This window comes from Punica granatum, chromosome 7 (assembly GCF_007655135.1).
Source record: "Punica granatum isolate Tunisia-2019 chromosome 7, ASM765513v2, whole genome shotgun sequence".
Classification (NCBI taxonomy): domain Eukaryota; kingdom Viridiplantae; phylum Streptophyta; class Magnoliopsida; order Myrtales; family Lythraceae; genus Punica; species Punica granatum.
This window is the reverse complement of record NC_045133.1, coordinates 15,596,792-15,617,712: the sequence shown is the minus strand read 5'-3', so window position 1 is coordinate 15,617,712 and position 20,921 is coordinate 15,596,792. Positions and strand designations below refer to the sequence as shown.

The 20,921-nt window shown below is 36.1% G+C and overlaps 1 protein-coding gene and 1 long non-coding RNA gene across 2 annotated transcripts; both read right to left on the bottom strand.

Moving 5' to 3' along the window:
- Window positions 1-3,118: 3,118 nt before the first annotated feature.
- Window positions 3,119-5,279, bottom strand: LOC116215714. Its single transcript, XR_004158542.1, has 2 exons — window positions 4,592-5,279; window positions 3,119-3,380 (listed from the first exon to the last, which is right to left on the bottom strand). It is a non-coding gene; the product is annotated as an uncharacterized LOC116215714 (long non-coding RNA).
- A 7,794-nt stretch (window positions 5,280-13,073) lies between these two features.
- Window positions 13,074-19,447, bottom strand: LOC116214953 (protein ECERIFERUM 26-like). Its single transcript, XM_031550484.1, has 3 exons — window positions 19,147-19,447; window positions 17,259-17,528; window positions 13,074-14,153 (listed from the first exon to the last, which is right to left on the bottom strand). Exons 1-3 carry the CDS (start codon window positions 19,405-19,407, stop codon window positions 13,266-13,268), a joined length of 1,419 nt encoding a protein of 472 aa, XP_031406344.1. The 5' UTR covers window positions 19,408-19,447; the 3' UTR covers window positions 13,074-13,265.
- Window positions 19,448-20,921: the final 1,474 nt, after the last annotated feature.

Here is a 20,921-nt window from a genome sequence, read left to right as displayed (position 1 = left end):
GAAAAGGATATTACTTAATGCAGGCAAACTAATGGAAGTGAAAAGAATATGCACGGTGATCACTTGTGTTATTTACTAACATAAAATTGAAAATATATAATATCATTTTTATTATATTTGCTAGTCAGTGAAAAGATTAATTATCCACTAAACTGTCATAATTATATATACTAAGGGCGATCCCGAGCGTTGTCGGGGGTTGGAAATTTTTTTTCAATTTTTTGATTCATCATAATGGTTTGTGCAATAATCAATATAGTGTACAATTGAAACTAATAATAAATCTACTTATTTGTAAAAATTATCAACTCTCTGTTAATTGTAAATAGGGTTAATTACACTGGTGGTTCAAAAAGTTTTAATAATATATCAGGTTGGTTCAAAAAATTTTGTTTGCTACTTGATGGTACAAAATGTTTCAAAGTTGTAACATGATAGTACAAACCGTCATCTCGCCATTGACGCCGTCAAAATCGTCCTTTACAAGACTGTAAATTTTACACTATCATGTAACTTACGTAAAACATTTTGTACTATTAAGTTACGCCTTCAAAACATTTTGCACCATTATGTAACCTCCCACAAAAACCAGTTTTGCACCATCAGAACCATCAGCGTCGGCTTGACAGCGTCAATGGCTAGATGCCGGTTTGTACTATCATGTTACAACTTTGAAACATTTTGTACCACCAAGTAACAAAAAAAAATATTTTGGACCAACCTGATACATTATTAAAACTTTTTGAATCACCAGTGAAATTTACCCTAGTAAATAATATATTTTTTTAAAAGATGGTATCATGTTATCATATATGATATCTTTTTATTTTTATTTTTATTTTATAGAGCGTGTTTTGAATGTGTAAAATGGGTTAATTCTTGAATGTAAAGTTTATAATTTTGTTTTGACAAGATAGGTACAAATAAGATTTGAAAATAATATTAAGTAAAGGAAGACATGATTGACTTTAAGAACATGAAAATGTTTGCATTTTGTAAATTTATGAAAATAAATTAACAAAGAAATTAATTTTCATCATTGGATCTTCCCATATGGATAAAGGGAGAAAAATTATTACATGTAATTGAAAAAGTATGTGTTTAATTAGTATAATTTCTTAAGAAAATGTGTAATATAAACGAAGAAAGTCTGTGTCTATGAATGAATATTTATAAAAAAAAAAAGAAGAAGAAAAGTATAGGATTATGTCTAAGTCTTCATAAAAAGGTAAAATAGATAGAGAGAATAGCGTAAAATGTATGGTGTCAAATCTTATAGTGATCGGAAAAAAAAGAGAAAAACTTGTACACCATATGGACATAAAACATGACATTATATTTTTAAAGGGATAACTTGTCAACCATTATGATGGGTCATTTGACCCGATGAATCATTTAGGTTACACCACTACCTTATCGGACCAAAATAAAAAATATTGGACAAAAGAAGGAAAAAAAAAGAGAGGAAAAAGATTTCGAACTCACAAACTAAAATTTGAAAAAGAATATTGTCTATATCATAATTTGTATATTTAATACCTCTAGTATGAAATTTCTTCTAATTTTTCTAAATAAAAGTTGAGGTAAAATTATTTTTTGGAAATAGTTCGATTATAACGATTAAATCATTTGACATAATGCGCCGATCGCATTACATGGTATCTTATTTGGTTCAGATTTGAAAACACTAATTACATATTAATTCATTACTCTTTGACTCAACGACCGGATCATTTGGTGTAACACGTTGACCGAATTGCATGAAATCTTATTGGGGTCGGATCTGAAAACGCTAGAAAGGCATAAAGCGTCAATATTACGATCGGATCTTTTCGTATAATGTGTGATTGGATTACGTTGTACTTTATTCAGTCAGATCTGAAAACGCTACAGGGGGATTTAAAAAAATTAAAATTACAAAAAAATGAAAAATGGGAGTTTATGATGGATCATTTGGCATAATATGTCAACAGGATTACGTGTTACCATATTTGGTTTAGAGTTGAAAACACTTAAAAGGCGTAACATTTCGACCAACGATCAGATTATTTAGCGTAACACGTCGATCGCATATAAAATCACTGAAAGAGTGTAACGCTTCGACCTTAAAATCAAAGGTATGCGGCACATTTTTCGGATCGAATTTAAAATGTAAAAAGAAAAGGGATGGGGGACGCCAATGCCAAAAACTGACCGACTCCAACCACCCCCCCCCCCCCCCCCCCCCCCCCCCCCCCAAAAAAAAAGAAAAAAAAAAGACGGGCCCTATAATAACCTCCTTATATAATGTATTTACAGTTTAGCGCATAATATCTATGTATATATAATTATTGTCGTCTAGATAACGCGTTGCGCGGACTTCTATTTGTTTATATTTTACTTATATTTCAGCGAGCTATGGTGAAAGGAACATTATGTGGCGTTAAGATTTCCTTAGTTGGAACAGTCACAGCAGGCTAATAACCCGACCTAGCCTTTTATTCATTAAAAACAAAAAACAAAAAACAAAAAAAAAACAAAGTATGGTTATCATTATTCCACAGCACGAATTTGCCGCTTTCAACCTTTAAGGAAGTCATATGCAAAGATTTTCGCTGCTTCATAGATTATGAATCATAAGCCTCAGTAATGCCAAATTCCGAATTGTAGCCTAACATACAAATATTAAATCTAATTAGGACATAGAGCAGCTAGCATATTTGTAAGACATACCTCGATGGCGCTTTAGGTTTTTAGTTCATGTATTCCATATTTTAGAGGACACTTACAAAGAAAATTAATAATAAAATCAGTCATAAATTTAATTGGTAAAATCCACGTCGATGTTCTTTGCCTCTGGAAGATTTTCAGAAAAAGAAAAAATGAATAAATTAACGGAAATCAACCTAAAGAGGTGACAGGAGTTCAATATAAATTCACTTATTCCCCATGACCTACCATGAAGAAAATACATAACTTCTTATTGGCCGCATTAACACATCACTCACTCTTCATAGCCACCATAAACTTTGGCGGATGAAACATTCAGAAGTGAAAAAAGATAATAATGTATCAGAGATGATGACTCATACTTGGTTTTAACTTAATTATACGCAAGCAAGAAATGTGAAACTTGATCGAGCCCAATAATTTAGTAAATTCAAAGCAAAGAAAGGCTGAATTCAGTACATTACCTACTACATCAGCTTCCAGGTTTGGAGCTGACAAAGCAAAATTATAGTGAATGAAAATTGTGGAAAAGAATTAGAAACGGTCAAGAAAAGGAACGTCGATAATATTTTGAGTGACACCGTACACATAATTAAACTAGCATACATATGAAAATAAGAAAAAGAGAATGCTAAAACTAGGGCAAGGGAGGGAGTAGAGAAATCACGAACCTGCAAAAAAGGAATCATGAGGAGGACGCATGTAAGAAGATGGAAGAAGATTGACATACAGAGGTCAATTGCAAATGTGAAAGAAAGAGAAGAGACGTAAATAAAAATTAATTCAATGGATTATCTAGAAGCACAAAACTCTATACGGGCAATGAGAATTATTATAAGATTAATTATGATGCCTGCATTCTGTCAACATATATATATTAATTACAGGTAATTCAAAGGCCAAGCAATCACGAATTTAGGGTTTTTAATATTTCAACGAGAGTTGAAGGCTCTCGAATAAAGTTCTATAAACTTCACTATTCTGCTTTAATATATTATATATTGATAAAGGAGAATAATAAGATTTAAAAAGATAAAATTAAAAAAGTAAACAGTTGGGGGCTTAATTTATATTACATAATAACATAATAATTATAACATTGTTGTTTTTTAGGGTAATAAATGTGGGGCCTAAGCTAAACGCTTTAGTAGGCTTAGCCTCAGTCTGGCCTTGGCCGCGGTCACCCCTCTCCATTCGAGGTCATTGGAGACCTCAGAAAGGGAGGGGTGGCAGGCTTAGATAGACCCTTGCCCCTTGTTTGATCTCTCATCCCACTTTTTTTTATTAAATAAAAAATTTAATTGTTTTATATTTTTGGAAATTATTTTTAATAAAGATAATTTTCTTTTTTTATATTTTTAGAAATTATTTTAAAGGACAAGATTGAACCAAAAGAAAAGCTTTAAGATGAAAGTGAAAAGTTGGAAAAGGTTCAAAGAGCAAAAGTTGATATTAAAACAAATTTCATCTTTCAGTTTTCCTTTCATTACAAATGAATGCTATAGATCAGTGTCATCAGAACCGAACCGAAGATTGGTTGGACCGAAAATCGGACTTATGTTCGATCTGATTAGCTTGACAACTGAAAATGCACAAATAGACCGGTGAACCCAAAAACTCGGGAGGTTTTTAGACAAATCCATCGAACGCATATGAACCGGCTGATTATATGGGTTCGGAATTTTTTAAAGGAAAATCAGAAATGAACTAAATCAATTGAATTGCATCAATCAAGAAACCCTAGTTCATCTCAATCTTCTTCACCTCTGTCTTTGTTGAAGTTGATCATGGGTTCGGAATTTTTTAAAGGAAAATCAGAAATGAATTAAATCAATTGAATTGCATCAATCAAGAAACCGTAGTTCATCTCAGTCTTCTTCACCTCTGTTTCTGTTGAAGTTGAACAGATCGAGCACGACGGGCAGAGCCTCTGCTGCAGAGGAGCTTCGATTCGAGCTTCCTCTTCTCCTTCGAGCATCAACAGCTTCGAGCTTCTCGAGCACCCGGCTTCTCTCACTGTCTCTATTGAACGGATTGAGCGGAGGAGCTTCGAGCTTCCTCTTCTCCTTCGAGCATCACAAGATTTGCAACAGCTTCAACTTCCTCTTCTCCTTCTGTCTCTTCTCGGCTTCTCCTCATCAACATCTTTGAGCTTCCTACTCCGCCTGATTGAAGATTAGTCAAGTTCAACCTTCCTATAGATGTAATCAGCCCAGAATTGAGCCTGGGCTCTGTCATAGGGATTGGAAAGGAGAAGGCGGCCGGGAGCCTTGTTCTTGCTGTCGTCAATGTACTGGAGGATGATGAGGGACTCAGAGATGGGTTTTCCCTTATGGATGAGGACGGGGATTTTCTTGTGAATTGGTTCATCTGGAGGAGAAGGGAACTCTTCTTCCTCAAGTCCTCCTCCTTGTACGCGAACGCTTGAACGCCTAGACTCTTGTTCATCAGGGATTTTCTTATGGATCGAGGGTAGACGCCTGGACGGACTGAGTGGCGAAGGAGAGAGAGGGAGTTGAGGGGAGAGAGAGTTGAAGGGGGAGAGAAAGGGTTATTTTTTAAGAAAAAAAATTAGGTTTATTTTTATAATAATCATGTATTACATAAATTTTAAATAAACGTACAGTCCGACCTGTCGACCTCGGTTAGACCCATCAAACCTATGAACCCATACCTCGATCGGTTCAACATCCGGTCCGGTTCTGATGACACTACTATAGAAAAGAAAGAAACATATAGGGAAAGGGAAATAAAGGGACACATGGAGCTCCATTGGCGATGATAGAATTTAAAATCTCTTATTCAATATATATATACTTTTCTGGTGAAACCATGATATCTTGAACCTATTAATTGGGGTGTGTATAGATATCGGGTAAAACCGAAATCGGTTAGAATATATCCGTTAGGGTAGGGTCCGGGTATCTCCAATTGAAAATTTGGTAGGGTCTAGGTAGTAATTTAAGGAACCAGTGAAAATAGGTTCCGATTCCAGTTCTTATATACAAGGTAACCAAGGAATCGGTACTCGGGACCTATAATTTTTTTTGAAAAAAATTATTTTATATCTACATGATCATCTATGTGCGATGTAGTAGTTACAAAATTCTAAGGGGAGCTTATTTGCTATGTCTACTAAGGAGAGCTACATCATTTTTTTTTGTTTTGCTAAATAGTAATATAATATTTTAGTTACTTATTTGCTTTGTCTACAATATAATCAAAATGAGAGCTACATAATCCTTTAGTTCTATGGATAGATGGATGTGATATGTATAATCTATGTCGATATTTATCTGTTTTGCGCGATTGTGAATGAAATCTTTTCGATTTTAATTATTTATTTCATTTTATTGTGCTTGAAGAAAAAAAAAAGTTACAGCGGAACCTGTAGTATAATTCAAGTTCCGGGTAGGTTCTAGTCCCAGGTCCCAACATGATAGGGTGCAGTTCCAAAATCTTGTAAGCTCCCTACAGGGTAGGATCCGAGTACCGTAAAAAAAAAAAAAAGTACCCGGACTCGCACACCCTTACTATTAATAAATGTTATATATATAATACAACCTGCCTTACTTAAACATAATTTCCATATAACACAACTATCTACAATAAATTATAACATCTGATGCTACACTTTTATTATTAAGTCATAATAATGTGTTAAAAGATTTTAAATTTATTAAAAACAAAAGACCACTAAGCTTTTAGTGTGGAAAATATATATTTGATAGTCGTAATTTTATTGTAACATATGATTGTTTTAAAATATTACGTACCTTTTCGATGTATATTAAAAATATATATTATGTGAACAAATTTGAGTCAAAAAGATTCTATAATCTGCAATAAAGAGCGGGATTTTCACAACTATTCTTTTATTACATACTCTAGGATGATGGGGCTAAAGGAGATGAGGTATCTGTCATTTAGCTTATAGATATAGATTATATATCTGTGATATGTCCAGTTAATTTCAACGATCCACTTGAACTAGCTATAAAATCACAAAATCGATAAAGCCACCCCACAAGACATTAATAAAACATGGTTTGATATACTGTAATAATTGAAAATAAATAAATGAAAAAAAATAGAAGTTCATTTCTTTTTTGCATTGAATTTCATCCAAAATTAGATTTCTTACAGTGAACTGGAAGAGCGTGCCGATCCGAGTGGTAACTCATAAAATGGAAGCAAAAAGAAGTCTCTATGCCTTCCACTTGAAGGATGAAAGGTATCAAATTAATTGGTTTCGTGAAAAGGACTGGATGGCGTATCCGGGGTGCACTATCTAATCTGGGCCCCCTGATAAATATAAACTGCACCTTTCAGAGCCATACATGAGTCCATCAAATTTGCACAGATGACAAGTGTCTGGATGCTTTGCTGATTTAAATTCTTTTGAGATTAGGACAGGAAGCTGCCCTTGGGATGTTTTGCTTGGTACGTAAATGCTTGGTTATTATGGACTTAGGAGGAAAAAATGAAGTGGGCAAATTTTGAGGTGCAGCTATATGAGAAGTAGCAAAGTGCATAGGCCGGAGAGGGAATGGGAAGTTGATAAAATGGCGTAATCCTTCACAGGGTGGATCAAACTCAAAATGGATGGCGCTTTCCGTGGCAATCTGAGACTATTAGGGGCCTGGCAGACGGGTGTTGAGAGACTGGAATGCTAGAAATTGAATTACTTGAAAGTCCAAGACCGCACATGTCGATATTGTCGAATCAACTGAGTAATTGGAAGCGTATCTGAATAAAGCACGAAAGCAAGAGATGGGTTTTATGGTCTTCCAAGTTAGTACATTATGTCCTAGGTTGTTTCTCTGTCTAAGTAATGGGGTCTCAAGAGAGCATTTATTTAACGTATGACTCGGGGACTATAACTCTTTAATTGCATATGAGTACTTGAGATTATTATAATTTCTAATGTAGCCCATTATAAAATTAGAAATTACCTTATAGTATTTGCACATTAGACCATATACTCTACTGAGATATCATTACGACCCATCATTTTAAATTTTAGTAGATCACTTAGAGTTCGTTTAGGAGTGCGATGGGAGGTTCCATAATCACTTTCCTTATAATTTTAAGCAGATTTAGTGTTTGGTGAGAGTTTTTGAAACCACGGATTCGGTCAAAATTATGGTTGCAAACATGGTTTTATCAAACAAGTTAAAAGATGCTTATGAAATCTGCTTCTACTTATTATGTTTCAAGTATTAATATTTATTTTTTTACTTTTAATAGTTTAAAATTAGTTTATTCCAATCACTTTAACTTATTCTGAAATCATCACTTATTTTTCAGCAATTTTATTTTAGTACTTCTTTATCAGTAACAACACTCCCAAACCAAGTCTTAATCGGGCCAACAACAAAGATAACACATAATACGTAACAATTAATATATATGTTGGACAATATCATTGAATAAAATCCAACAGGGAATGATCAATTAGCATCGAAATTTTGGGAGGAGGCCTCAAACAAAGGACTTGGTGGCCGTGATTGAGACATCAAAGGCCGCCATTGCTGAGTTCTAAATTGTTTGTAGGGACTCAAAGCATGTACAAGAGCTTGGATATATATCGGCATGTTAATTAGGTGGGGGGAATTAGTCTAGCCAAAATGGTTATTATTTATTCTGAACATGGTTGATGCCTTTGGTTTGTTATGCAGGTTCTTGAATGTTGCTGCTGCTACTGGGTGCATTGACGTTGGGGTCTTTATAGTGGCTGCCACTGTAACTAATGCATATGCAATTATTGCTTCTACCGGGAAGCCCAAAGGCCAGCAGGCATAATGCAAGCTTTTGTGGTCAGTGACATGACTAGCTATTGTCTCTCGCGGACCGGATCCTCATGGTCTATGTTGTCCGGCTAACTGAGGTATCATGGGCCTCTTAAATTATCCGGCTAAGCTAACACTTCTAGGACAGCCCTCACATGTCGAATTGAGACCTTCCACTGTCAAGTAGTAGGTTCAAATTTTGCTATTAAACAGCATCTATTTGCTTCTCATGAATGTTCCGGTTGAGGTAGATGATGGTATAGCATAGTCGGTTTTCCTTCCTTGGAATGATTCAGTGCACAAGGTTTTACTTTTTGAGACAAAATTAGCGTTTGTCCTCTGTTGCAAATGGCTTCTTAAGGAAAGATACGGTTTTACTTTTACTTTTTGAGCTAAAAGTTAAATTAATCAATTCATCAATCAGATTCAAGATAAATTTGATATACTAAGTCATTATTAGGGATTTTCACTCCATATATCCCATAATTTTACCATTTTCTCAAATATATTTTATACTTTAAAAAATATCCAAAAAGATCTATAGTTTACATCTTACTTCAAATCTATCACGGCATCAATTTATCCGTCAATGAAATGTATGTGGGCCATAAACCTATCCCATGATTTTTATTTTTATTTTCAAATATATCCTATGTTTTTAATTTTTTTCTCAAATCTATTCCAAGTAAAGGGCCACAGTGGCAATGATGGGCCCGCTTACCTTTCACATCAGCAACACCATGAAAAATTGACAGAAAAATTGACGCCGGAATGGATCCGGAACAATATGTAAACCATGAGCCTTTTTTGGTAATTTTTAAACCATATGACAGATTTGAGAAAATGATCAAATCATGGTATTTATGGCATTAAAACCCCTTATTATTATATTAAGAATTATAAATTGTGTATAATTTATATTTTCAACATTTACCTTCAAATAATAAATAATTTGTAACCGAAAAAATAACAAAGAATTTTATTTATCGATATTGTGTGAAAGAAAATTTTAAAGTGAACTTATTTGTACTGAGAAAGGAGAAAGACGTATGGACAAACTGATATGTGAACCTATAAATTCACAATTTTCATTGCATGTACCAACATAACATGAATCCAAAAATTTGAGCTTTTGAGTTGCAGATATACCTAGTCACTTATATGCCCAATGAAAATTTTACATGACGGATTATGTTTCTGTACGCTCATGTGGGTTCACACCGTGCTAAGTCTCTTTTAATCCGAGTGCGGAGAGAAGCTGCCTCATCTTAGTCAGGACCCAAATATGGCCTCATTTTCAATTATCATCTCCCTCCTCTAGCTCGAGGTGCCAAGAAGAAGTCCACCTCGTGGTTATAAGTCCCGAGTACGGAGGTTTAGTCCAAGCTCATAGTTAATTCTTGAAGGCAGGGTGTTCAAGTCCACGTGGCACGTGTAGATGAAGTGTTAAAGCCACATATTGTCACATGAGAATGGGTGTTGAGAGTTAATCCTACACGAAAAATTAGAATAAAAAAATAGGTTTATAAGAGAATGAGTTTCACAACCTATGATTTCGAGTTTTTAGATTGAAGATAAACCTAGTCACTTATAGGTCCAGGGTAGAAATTTTACGCATGGAGATTCCATTCTTAGAAAGGGGCTTTAAATTCTCAATAACAAATATAAGAATGTAGATCAACGAGGGTTGATTCAGACAATTTTGTTCTTATTTCCCTTAAATAATATCTCGAAGTCGAGCCCTGTGAATATAGAAAATTCTTGATCATAAGAGTTTTATCTCTTCGTAAGTTGATTAAACTTGAACTGGATTAGTCATGATCTATAGAACTTCTGAATATTAAGGTACACACTCAAAATATAAGAATGTGGACAAAGGGATTGATTTCCTATACGAATGGGTGGCAGCATTTGTTTCAGTCCTGCTGGAGACCTAGAGCAGCTATGAAGCCCCTTCAAGAAGGCAACAAACCAGCAATTAAAGTCAAACTTATGCTTCGATTAAATTCCACCGAGCTTCTTTGTTCTACTTCTTATATGGTATAAGGCCACTGGATCGGATAGGAAATGTGGAAGGAAAGCAAAAATTGTCCGAAGAGTTTCATTAATGAGAAATAGGGAGTTCCTTTTTTTTTGGGGGGGGGGGGCATAAATGATGTGATCTTCATTAACCAAACAAGAAGGTATGGATACTCTTATCCAAATAACACTTTGAAAACATAATTACATCAAAAGGCAAAAGACCTAGCATCTAATGAGGTCTGCAACATTGGTGCCATCTGTGGGAACGGTAGAGAAGGCCGTGATCCCAGTTATTTTCTAAGAGAATCCTATCGCTTCTACCCTGATGGACACTTCATGATCGACAAGTTGAGTTTCTTCTTCTTTATTCATCCTGAGAATAATGAAGGGGGAAGGAAAAGCAAGAGGGAGTTGGAGGAGATCGTGGTAAGCCCTGCATGTTGGAAATTATTAGGGGGGCGCGACTGTTGTCCCCCAATGTGAACATCATGCTGAGATGCTCAGGGCAGAATCAAAGACAAAATGCAGCGAAGTTATGAGATCTTAATAAAGCTTTATTTATGCCGTAACAAGATGCGGTAGGATTTGAGTTGCATCGGGGATAACCGACACTTCTAAGAAAGAGGGCAGAGCGAAGACAATCCTCCTACCATCGTTATCCACCATCGGCTGAAGTTCATCACCTTCTCTTTGAGTTTTGGCTTGGAAGTGCTAGTGGGTGAAGGTCAAGATGCTCCTGACGAACCATTTCAGCGCACGCAAAGGCATGGAGTTGTAGGTCACAAATATCACTCACCGCTTATGGACACCCTTAATTCACGTGAGGTACTTTGGTGAGACGAAGAAATTTATGCCGACCTGAGTCTTGAGCATGCTACTCTCTGATTTTAAAGGAATAGCGAGAAGTTCATGAGGGATTGCAAGATTGATGCATTCTAGAATGTGAAGGCATGACTGAGGCTCCGTGTTGTTTATGAAAAAGCCTAAGACGATAGGGCTGATAGGGGCTTCATCAAGTAGGAGATTTTCGGGAGATTAATGCTCCAATCTTAGAGCTTGTCAAAAGACCCCTCCTGAAAGCCCTCATTGAGGCTGCACTTTTAGTTGGGAATGTTTACATGATTCACGTTGTTGGATGGAGTTTCCGTGTCCCTGCTATTAAGGGAATCTTTCATAGAATTCCTTAGGAAGGAACTTAAGCGCACCATAAATGACAGCGAGTGTTTGCCCAAGGGGGGTGCATTCCAGTGTGCATTCCGGTGGAAGTGAACAGCATTGGTGCGGTGGAGAAGGGTCGGAAGTGTTACCAGCCGATACGTTTCAAAGATACGAGTCAGGTTCCTTAGTTCACTATGATCAGTTGATCGGCTGCTGAGCGAGGCATTGAGGTAGTGATCTCAGAAGTTACACGGTAACAAGCAGAGCGGCACGACAACAACTATGCAAGTGTCAAAAGCAGCGCTGTCGCTGTCCTCACTGAGTGACGAGGACTGCAGGAGCTGTAAGACCGTAAGAATCGAACTTGTGGTGGTGAAGTGATGAGAGCATTGAGAGTACCGAACAACACTCCCATCTCCATTTCGTATGTTCATGTCAGAACCCATGCGCGATGCATGGTCATACGCTTGGGAAAAATGAAAGCTCTTACAGGGAGTAGGGACCCTAGCACGCAGAGGATGCAAGAGGGATGACGGAGAACCACTCCCTAATAATTAATAGCTCCAACGGTCATGTCAAGCCACGAAATCCCGAACACTTTGTCGGACGCGTTGTGTGGGCGATTGAGATCCCAATTCATCGTCGAAATGAATCATCTTGCCGAGAACATGCTGCTCTACGCCCCTCGAGCCAAGAAAGGAGGAAGACGCATAAACATAACATGTCAAACTATAAGTTCAAACTTCTTCTTTTCTTCTTGTTTTTATTTTTGGGTAAATTACAGGAAAAAAAAATCCGAATTTTCATTTTTATCTCAAATTTAACCGCACTTTCAATTTGTCTCATAAAGCTTCTCAGATTTTCGATTTTATTGGCCCGCCATGAGTCGTCGGTCACAATTTCCATTTGCTTCTCTTACGTGTGGAGGCTGACGGAGCTGTACACAAATGTCGATCACATAATCTCCACGTAAGCAAACAAATAGGAAACATGGCGGGCGACTCATGGACGGTTATATCCGTGCCAAAATAGAAAATTTGGGATTTTATTGAGACAAATTGAAAATGAGACTACGGTGTGTTTGCTTTAACTTAATTAAATAAATATTTAAAAGTCAATTACAAGTTATTTATGAGAGAAAATGAATGTATAAAAAGGGGAAAGATGAAAGATAAAGATCTATTATTTATTTGTTAAGCAAAAGATCACTTAATGAAATAAATGGAAATTTTTTATTTAATAAAATAAATTATTCTTCACTTATTAATACTCTTTACCTCTCATAAAACTTTTCTCATCTTTATTAATTGTTCTTTTCTTCTTATACATTTCTTTCATTAACTAATTAAGTACTTAATTTTTAAGTACTTAATTTATTAAACACCACCTAAATTTTAAATCTGAGCCAGAAAGGAAAAGTCGAGCCTTTCTGCTATAATTTATCCTTGATTTTTTTTAACCATCAATTAGCAAACTTTCAGTAGTACGCTCCGTCCAAGTCTAAAAGTAAACCAAACATGCTTTCCACCCAACCACCGCAGACAGATTCCGTTCGAAAATAAACGTACATTAACGATATGCAGCTCAGCTGAAGATGTTTTCATCGAGCAACAGATCGTTTTTCTTCAGCTCACCCTTCAGCGCCGGCAGAAGATTTTCCGGCAGAATAACGGTTACGACCCGCCCTCCATCTCCAGATAACTTTGCGCCTTTCGGCCCGGGGTGGACCAGAACCACACCCTCTTCCCCAACTCCCCCAATGGCGTAGTCCGCAAATATGGGTTTTAGCCCATTCAATTCAAGCTCATAAAGGTTGGCCTCCCCAATGTCCAGAAAGGTGAGATTTGCCCCATAGATGATGAAATCAGAAACCCCATTATCCCTCTCGACAGCTTCTTCAATTTGGGCAGTCTCCTCCATCGCTTGATCTACCAAAAGGCCCAAAATCTCACATGGGTCGGACCCCTTAATTGAGGAATCTGTCCTCACTACACTGATCTTCTGACTATTGCTTAATACTCCAATGGCCCTTTTGCTTGGGTCATTCTTGCAGATTGTCACTACCTTGGGCTCCTCCTCCTTGACATTGGCTATACATTGCCACAAAATGGTACAAAGAGACTCGTACGGCGGGACTCTCCCCGATTTCATGTGGCCAAAGAACTTGGACCTTAGGTGGGTCAGCTGAGAGGAGGTGAGGTGGAAAGTGAAGGTCCCCTTCTTCCTTCCGGGACAGTAGATCCAGTGGTCCCCAACCGGGCCGACCCGCCTCACGGAAATGGGTTCTCGGTCTGCCTTCATCGGGGTTTCCAGGATTACGGTGTTCGATTTGGGTGGTTCTGGGTGGTCTTTCTGAAGCCCAGCAAGCATTTGGCCCCACTTGTTGATGAAATCTACGACGGCGAACACGTCTCCGAGAATATGAGCCCAGTTAAGGCTCAACGAGAAACCCCCGCATTTGAACTGTGTTATCTGCACGAAAGGTCATACTTAGTTATATATATATATATTTTTTTTTTTGTCATACTTAGGTTGAGAAGAACAAGAAGAAAATACCAGCATATAAATAATAACTAAATTTAATACTTTACGAGAAGTCCTTTCCTCGAACATTGACAAGATAAAATTAGATTATTTCCTTTGATCAGACATTGCACTCTTCGAATTTCAATGGCCAAATTTCACATTCATATGTTTCTATTTGCTGGAGTAAATGCAGCCATCTACAGATGGAGGGTCACGTCAATATACAGGGTCAGAAAATGAGTTAATTAAAAGCAACTTATTTATACTTTTTCGACATTTAAAAAATAGCATGCACGACTTCTGCATTTTCTCGTAAATATAGCACGATCTTTTGAGAATAGTACAAAAATACATAACCATTGCATTTTTTTAAATATATCACAACCTTTAAAAAATAGCATAAAAGACACGACTTTCAAATTTAGTTACGCATCTAACACGATGTTAATTATTTAATTAAATTGTAATGATAACGTCTAATATTTTTATATTTTCATATAGAAATATTAAAATACGCCCCACTCCAAGGAAGAAATTTTAATATTTCTATATTTTATACAAATTTAAAAAAGAATCCATTTCTTGACAATTTATTACTGCAAATTAAGCGGAATGTAATTGCTGGAAAGGCTCCTTTGTCCCCGATTTTGACTCCTTTCTAGTTTGAGTTGTTCCGAGAGTTAGAGCAAAAAAGATGTATAAATAATTGAAGCAAGCTTAGATTGGATATGATTAGAAGAATAAATCAAGCTCTTATCTAATAAGCCTAACTTTACGAGCAGATAATTGTAAATATCCGAAACTCTCATATGGTACCAAAGTGTATGTCCGATATACTGTGCATGTGTATACCTCTCATTTAATTAATTATGTGTCGGTTATTTCCAAACAAAAATATACGTCACTGCAGTATACATATATTTCTCAATCTTTTTCCCTAATTTAATTTAGTTATTCCCATAAAAAAAGTTATTTCTATAAAATAAGTCTTGACTCATCGTTAAAGTTTCGCATATCAGGATACATGTTAAAAAAAAAAAACTCTTGACTCATATATATATATATATATACATACATGCATATATATAGATCGATAAAGTCTTATCAATGTTCATTCGAGCATAAAATTGTTTACTCACTTATCCAAATCTATACGTATCGTAGAGTTTCCCTTTTCAGAAAGGGTTTTCAATTCTTCAATGACAAAAATAGGAAAGTGGACGAAATAATAACTTCCGACAGGAGTAGATGGCAACATTAGGTCCAGCCAGAGCAGCTAAGAGCCCCATCGGGAACACAATGAATAAACCACATCAATTGAAGTCAAATTTATGTTGACTAAATTAGATAGGCCTACTGGATAGGATAGGAATGGAGAGGGGCAAGTAATTTGTATGATAAATTTGATTAGTGAAAATCGAACCCTAACTTCTTTTTTTTGGGAATGTAGACCTCTTAATTCTACCCTTCTTTTCCTCCACTTAAGAATATTAAATCCTAAATGAAGGGGGAAAGGCAATATGTATGGCTATTCTTATCGGATTTTGTTGGCAATGATTTAGCTTTTCTATTTACCACAATCAAAATCTAACACGAAGATTTTGATACCTTTCTAGAAGTAAACCAGTAAAGGTTAGACAGATGAAAAAGATACGCTAAATTATAATTCCTCAACTCTCTGCCACCCGTAAGTGTTTCTAGGAAGAAGATGTTGCGGCATGGCTCGTATACAAGAATACTGCATTACCCTACAGGAGATGACAGCGATATGTCATCCACCTTAAGGTGCAAGCTTTCAATATGCTCTCGCAAATGGTAATCAATTTAATGCAACTCCATAACTTGCGCAATCCTCATTTTTCGATCTTTATAGATGAGTAATTTGCAAAAAGCTATGTATTGAGATATGATGTTCCACACGAAAAAATTAAAAAAAAATCATAAATTTATATGAGGTTTGAATCCAGCAACCAATCAGTTTAAACTTTTAATAACTAAATCAGTGAAAAGTATGTTGCAAGTATTCTTTTTATAACTATTTTTATCATTTTAATTTTAAAAATTATTCAGCCCAAATAAGTGCTATAAAAGCTGTCCATTTTTTTAGCGTGCACAAACTTAGTTATGAAAACCCGATGAATTCTGACTAATCGAAATTCGAGTTAGGCCAGCCTACCTTCTAATAAAGGATAAATTTTTATTCATAAAAAAAAGGATAAATCCAATCTCCTAGCCCTGTATTATCTCCATTTGCTTAAGGAAAATAAATACTAAACTATTTTGAATCAACTGGCACATTGGTCATTTACCAGCTTAATTAATATATATAGTTGGTTATTAATTAAAAAATTATAAAAAAAAAACGTATATAAAATGAAGGTTAGGATCAAAGCCAATTTCTCGATCACGGGATGTAAGCTTTCAATTAATATATGACTGTGGGGGCGCCACTTGATTCATATACCCAACCTTCTCAGTTTCTCCTGTGAACTCTTTCTTCTGTTAGGATTCAACATCTATGAGCCTTAATAAAAGTGAAAAGTTATTTATTTATTACTAAATATATGGAACCTCAACGTAAGATTATCGATTTTGTTTTCAGTAGGAGATAAAATAGGGAAGGCGAATAAAAACCATGATTTGTCTAAATTTCTTCAGTAATCGGTCGTAATTAGCCAACTTTCTCTTTTCCAAATGCATAATATGAATTAATGGTCATATTCATGTGATCTACCAACCATTGCACATTTTTTATGTTCGTTATAATATCAAGATGTCCTAGTCCTGGAGGGCGCAGTTTCCCTTTTTCTTGGTCATAAGGGACCCACGTCGTAAGTTTAATAGGACAACAGCAAAAGAAATTATAAAAGATGCAGTATGAAAGATCCTACTAATGATAATCATACTCTAAGTTTACAATTATTATTATTATTATTATTCTCTATAACATTTTACTTTTATTTTTTCGGGTATAAACTATATATCATGCAAAAATGGCTAAATAAAATATACGTCTACGTATATATTGGATTTAGGTGGTTTATTACATACCTGTATGAGAAGAGGAGGGGAGAAAGACAACTCGGGCCCAATGACGTGATCCGAGACGAGGAGGTTCCTCAGCTCACAGTCCTCACTCAACATTTCCAACCACTCTTCTATGGTCTTATCGCACTTGCCCTCGATGAACCTCACCCCGCAGTCGTTGCACTTCATGTATGGCCTCCCGGTGTCTGGTGACCTCCTGAACCGCCCGCATGTCATGTAGTAATCATTCAGCCATGTGAACGTCGACTCCTTTATTCCCTTAATTGTCAGGCCCTAGCAACCCACCGGATACCACAACTAATTAATTCATGTACTATTAAGACATTAACCAACAGCAGGAACCAAACCGTGGGGCCATCGATATTAACAAGGTACATATCAATCCTACAACATCGGCAGATAATTTCATGGTTCATTATTAACATGAATTCCCCTAAGAGACCATCAAATTTTCCAGTTATAAAAAAGTTTATAGAACTAATACAAAAAAATAAGAATATTTAAATAAAAAGGCATAGATAATACCATTGATGAGAATCGAAACGGAATCTTTAAATTTCTTGACAAGAACATGTGCACTGCACCAGGTCTCCTTTTTTAAGGACCATCACATTTGGTCTACTCCTATATATAACTTTGAGAGAGCAACTACTTTTTGAACTTATTCCCGATGAGATTTTTCAGTATACCTAGTATACCAAAGTGCAATTGACCTCCGACTAATCTAAATCAAGCCGTGTTGATCTACTAAGAGGTAAAATTCTCCCAACTAAGACTATTTTTTCATTCACAATACTCGAATCCGAGATATTACTCAAAGAGAATAAGTACTGAATTACTTGAATCATTATTATTTGTAGGTAATTTTTTTATTTTAGAAAAAAAAAAGATATTACTCTCGCAATTTCAGGGGATCGAGCATTCAAGATTATTCCCCCTCCTAACAAGTGGGCTTTCTCGGGCTCGAACTTATGTTTTCATCCTTACAGAGTTGAAGATGCTTAACACTCCACCAACACTTTATTGATCTTATCGATAGATTTTGCTTGATATGATATGGATCAAGAGGGGGTATAGAATGAGAGTCGCCACTTTTAATTGGCTTATCTCGCCTTATTTCTTACCTTACATCCCTCATGTAACATTCCCCTAGTGTAAATGTTAATGAGTTATATAGTGGAAATTCAGAAAAGGGCCAAAATAAGAGAGAAAACTAAACGAACCATACTAATATCACATGAAAGAAACAAAATCATGGGGGCCTCTTATAAAAGCTTTCAAAAAATAAAAGATGAAAACAAACTAACAAAACGCAAAAGCGTACGATGAAATTCGAAGATTAATCATAATGAAATATATTAATTAGTATCCATAGCTTAATTACTTAAAAAGTACAAATTTTTCACCTTTTATTAATTCTAACACGAATTTTTTTCTTAATCTAAATCTGCATGAACTATCAATTTAATATCAATTTTAGCCCGTCTCGACTTTTCCATTGATTTAAACGGGAATTGCCGAGGTCGCCAACAATCTTACGGGAGCGACGGTGGGTCCCAATGAGACCCTCATTGCTCAAATTAAAAAAAAATTAAAATTGAGAAAGGAATGAAGGGGTAGTCGGTGGAGCCTCATCGGTTGCCACCATCCTCACAATCGGACTCACCAGTAACCTCTATCGTCATGGGTTGGCCCCGATTGGGAGGGCAGTGGTCGCCATTGAGGCTCCTTGATTGAAAAATTGATATTGTGCTAACATTAATATCAAATTAATAGTTTATGTATTTTTAGATCAAGAAAAAAATTTGTGTTAGAATCGATAAAATATAAAAAGTTTGTGTTTTTTTAAATAATTAAAATATTGTCTATTGATATAATATTGATGAAGCACCTGTGTAGCTTGAGCACTGAAGTAGTATACTCCCCTGAGGTAGTGGAGCTTCATGGCCAAGTCCAATGAGCTCGGGATGTGAACCACGTCGGTCCCCGTGACCCGGCCCGGGCCGACCGAGGAAAGCCTGATGCTGTGAACTAGCTTCTCTTCTTTGGGGAACACCATTGTTCTGCTGTTTTGATAGGGACTAGAGAGAGAGAGAAAGAGAGGGAGAGAGAGAGAGAGGGAGGGAGGGAGAAGAAGATGAAGAAAGTACATGTACGAGCAAATGCTTTGGAGGTTTTCTGTAGGTGTGTCGTGAGTGTCCATAATTATATATATCCGAATAACCGAATAAATAGGATTTTTTAACCCACAAAAAAAAAGGTAAGAAAAGCAGAATACATTGTATCCAAATTCCAATCTGTTTTGCCCCCTAGATGTTTCCTCCTTATCTCAGTTAGGCCCTTCCACGTGCTTTAATGTCAGTCGTAGAAGGACTCATGTCTAGACAAAAAAATTTAGCTTGCGTTTGGTTTTCGAATTGGATAATAATTCAACTCAAGTTGTTTTATATAATGATTATAAGTGTTGACAAATATATTAATGTGTGAGAATATATATATATATATTTGTATGTATAAATATGAAAGTAGATGAAAATTTTATTACTAAAATATTGATTATAAAAATTATTAGGAAAAGGTATGAACAAGAAATTATTATCAAATGAAAGAAAAAATAAAATAGTAATAATTATATTGATGAATTTGGAGAAAAATATAATTGAGTTAGGTAGAGTTGGATTATAATTTGAGGAAACTATCACTGTCATCCCTCTACTTGCACAATGCCATCAATTTAGTCCATCTACTAATTTTGCCACCATTTTAACCCAAACGTTTTCATTCTGCTTATCAATATGGTCCTCAACGTCAACCGACTTAACGAAATGCTCACGTGGATGCCTAGCTAGACCTGACGCCGTCAATGAAATTGTTTTTTAAACCGGAGGCACGAGCCGTGCATGAAACGGCACCGTTTTAATTACCTCTAACCGTACAACGCTTGAAAACACCACCGTTTTGATTGTCCCTTCTCGAGCAAAAGCCCTAAAATCGAACGGACAACCCTAATTTCCCAAATCAAGCTTCTGATTTCGCACCCTAAATCCCAAAATCATCTGATTTTGAACCCTAATTCCCCTAATTCCCAAATTCTTCTAATTCCGAACCCTAATTCCCAAAATCCAACCCCTTTTCTGTCGTTGAAAGGCTCGTTGAAGACGACGTTGGAGCTGAGATTGAGAGCTTCTAATTCTGACCCATAATTCCAAAATTCTTTTGATTTCAAACCCTAATTCCCAAAATCCAACCCCTTTTCTGTCGTTGAAGACGACGTTGGAGCTGAGGAAGAGCAACCAGTCTCGATCCGACTCTCCTTGGAGGAATTCAGAAGGTTCGTATGAACGGAGCAGCTCGAGCATCACCGAAGCACCAGGATTCTTCTGCAATTGCGGGTGAAAAGCTATGAGGATGATTTCTAACACCAATGCAAACCCTAAAATGCCATTTTTTTAGATGCTCATTTTGGAAGAACGGGGCAATGTGTTGTGGCTACTTTGAGTGGGAAGATCAGTTGATGAGCACTCCAAATTTATCCCAGGAACATAGAGTGGTTAATTAACTGAGGAGGAGAACTGTGCATTACGAGAGAAAGGTGAAGAAACTTACTTGTGTATGTTGGATTTTGGCAATGCTGGTGGTGATGTTGGTGATGTTGCTGGCCATTGT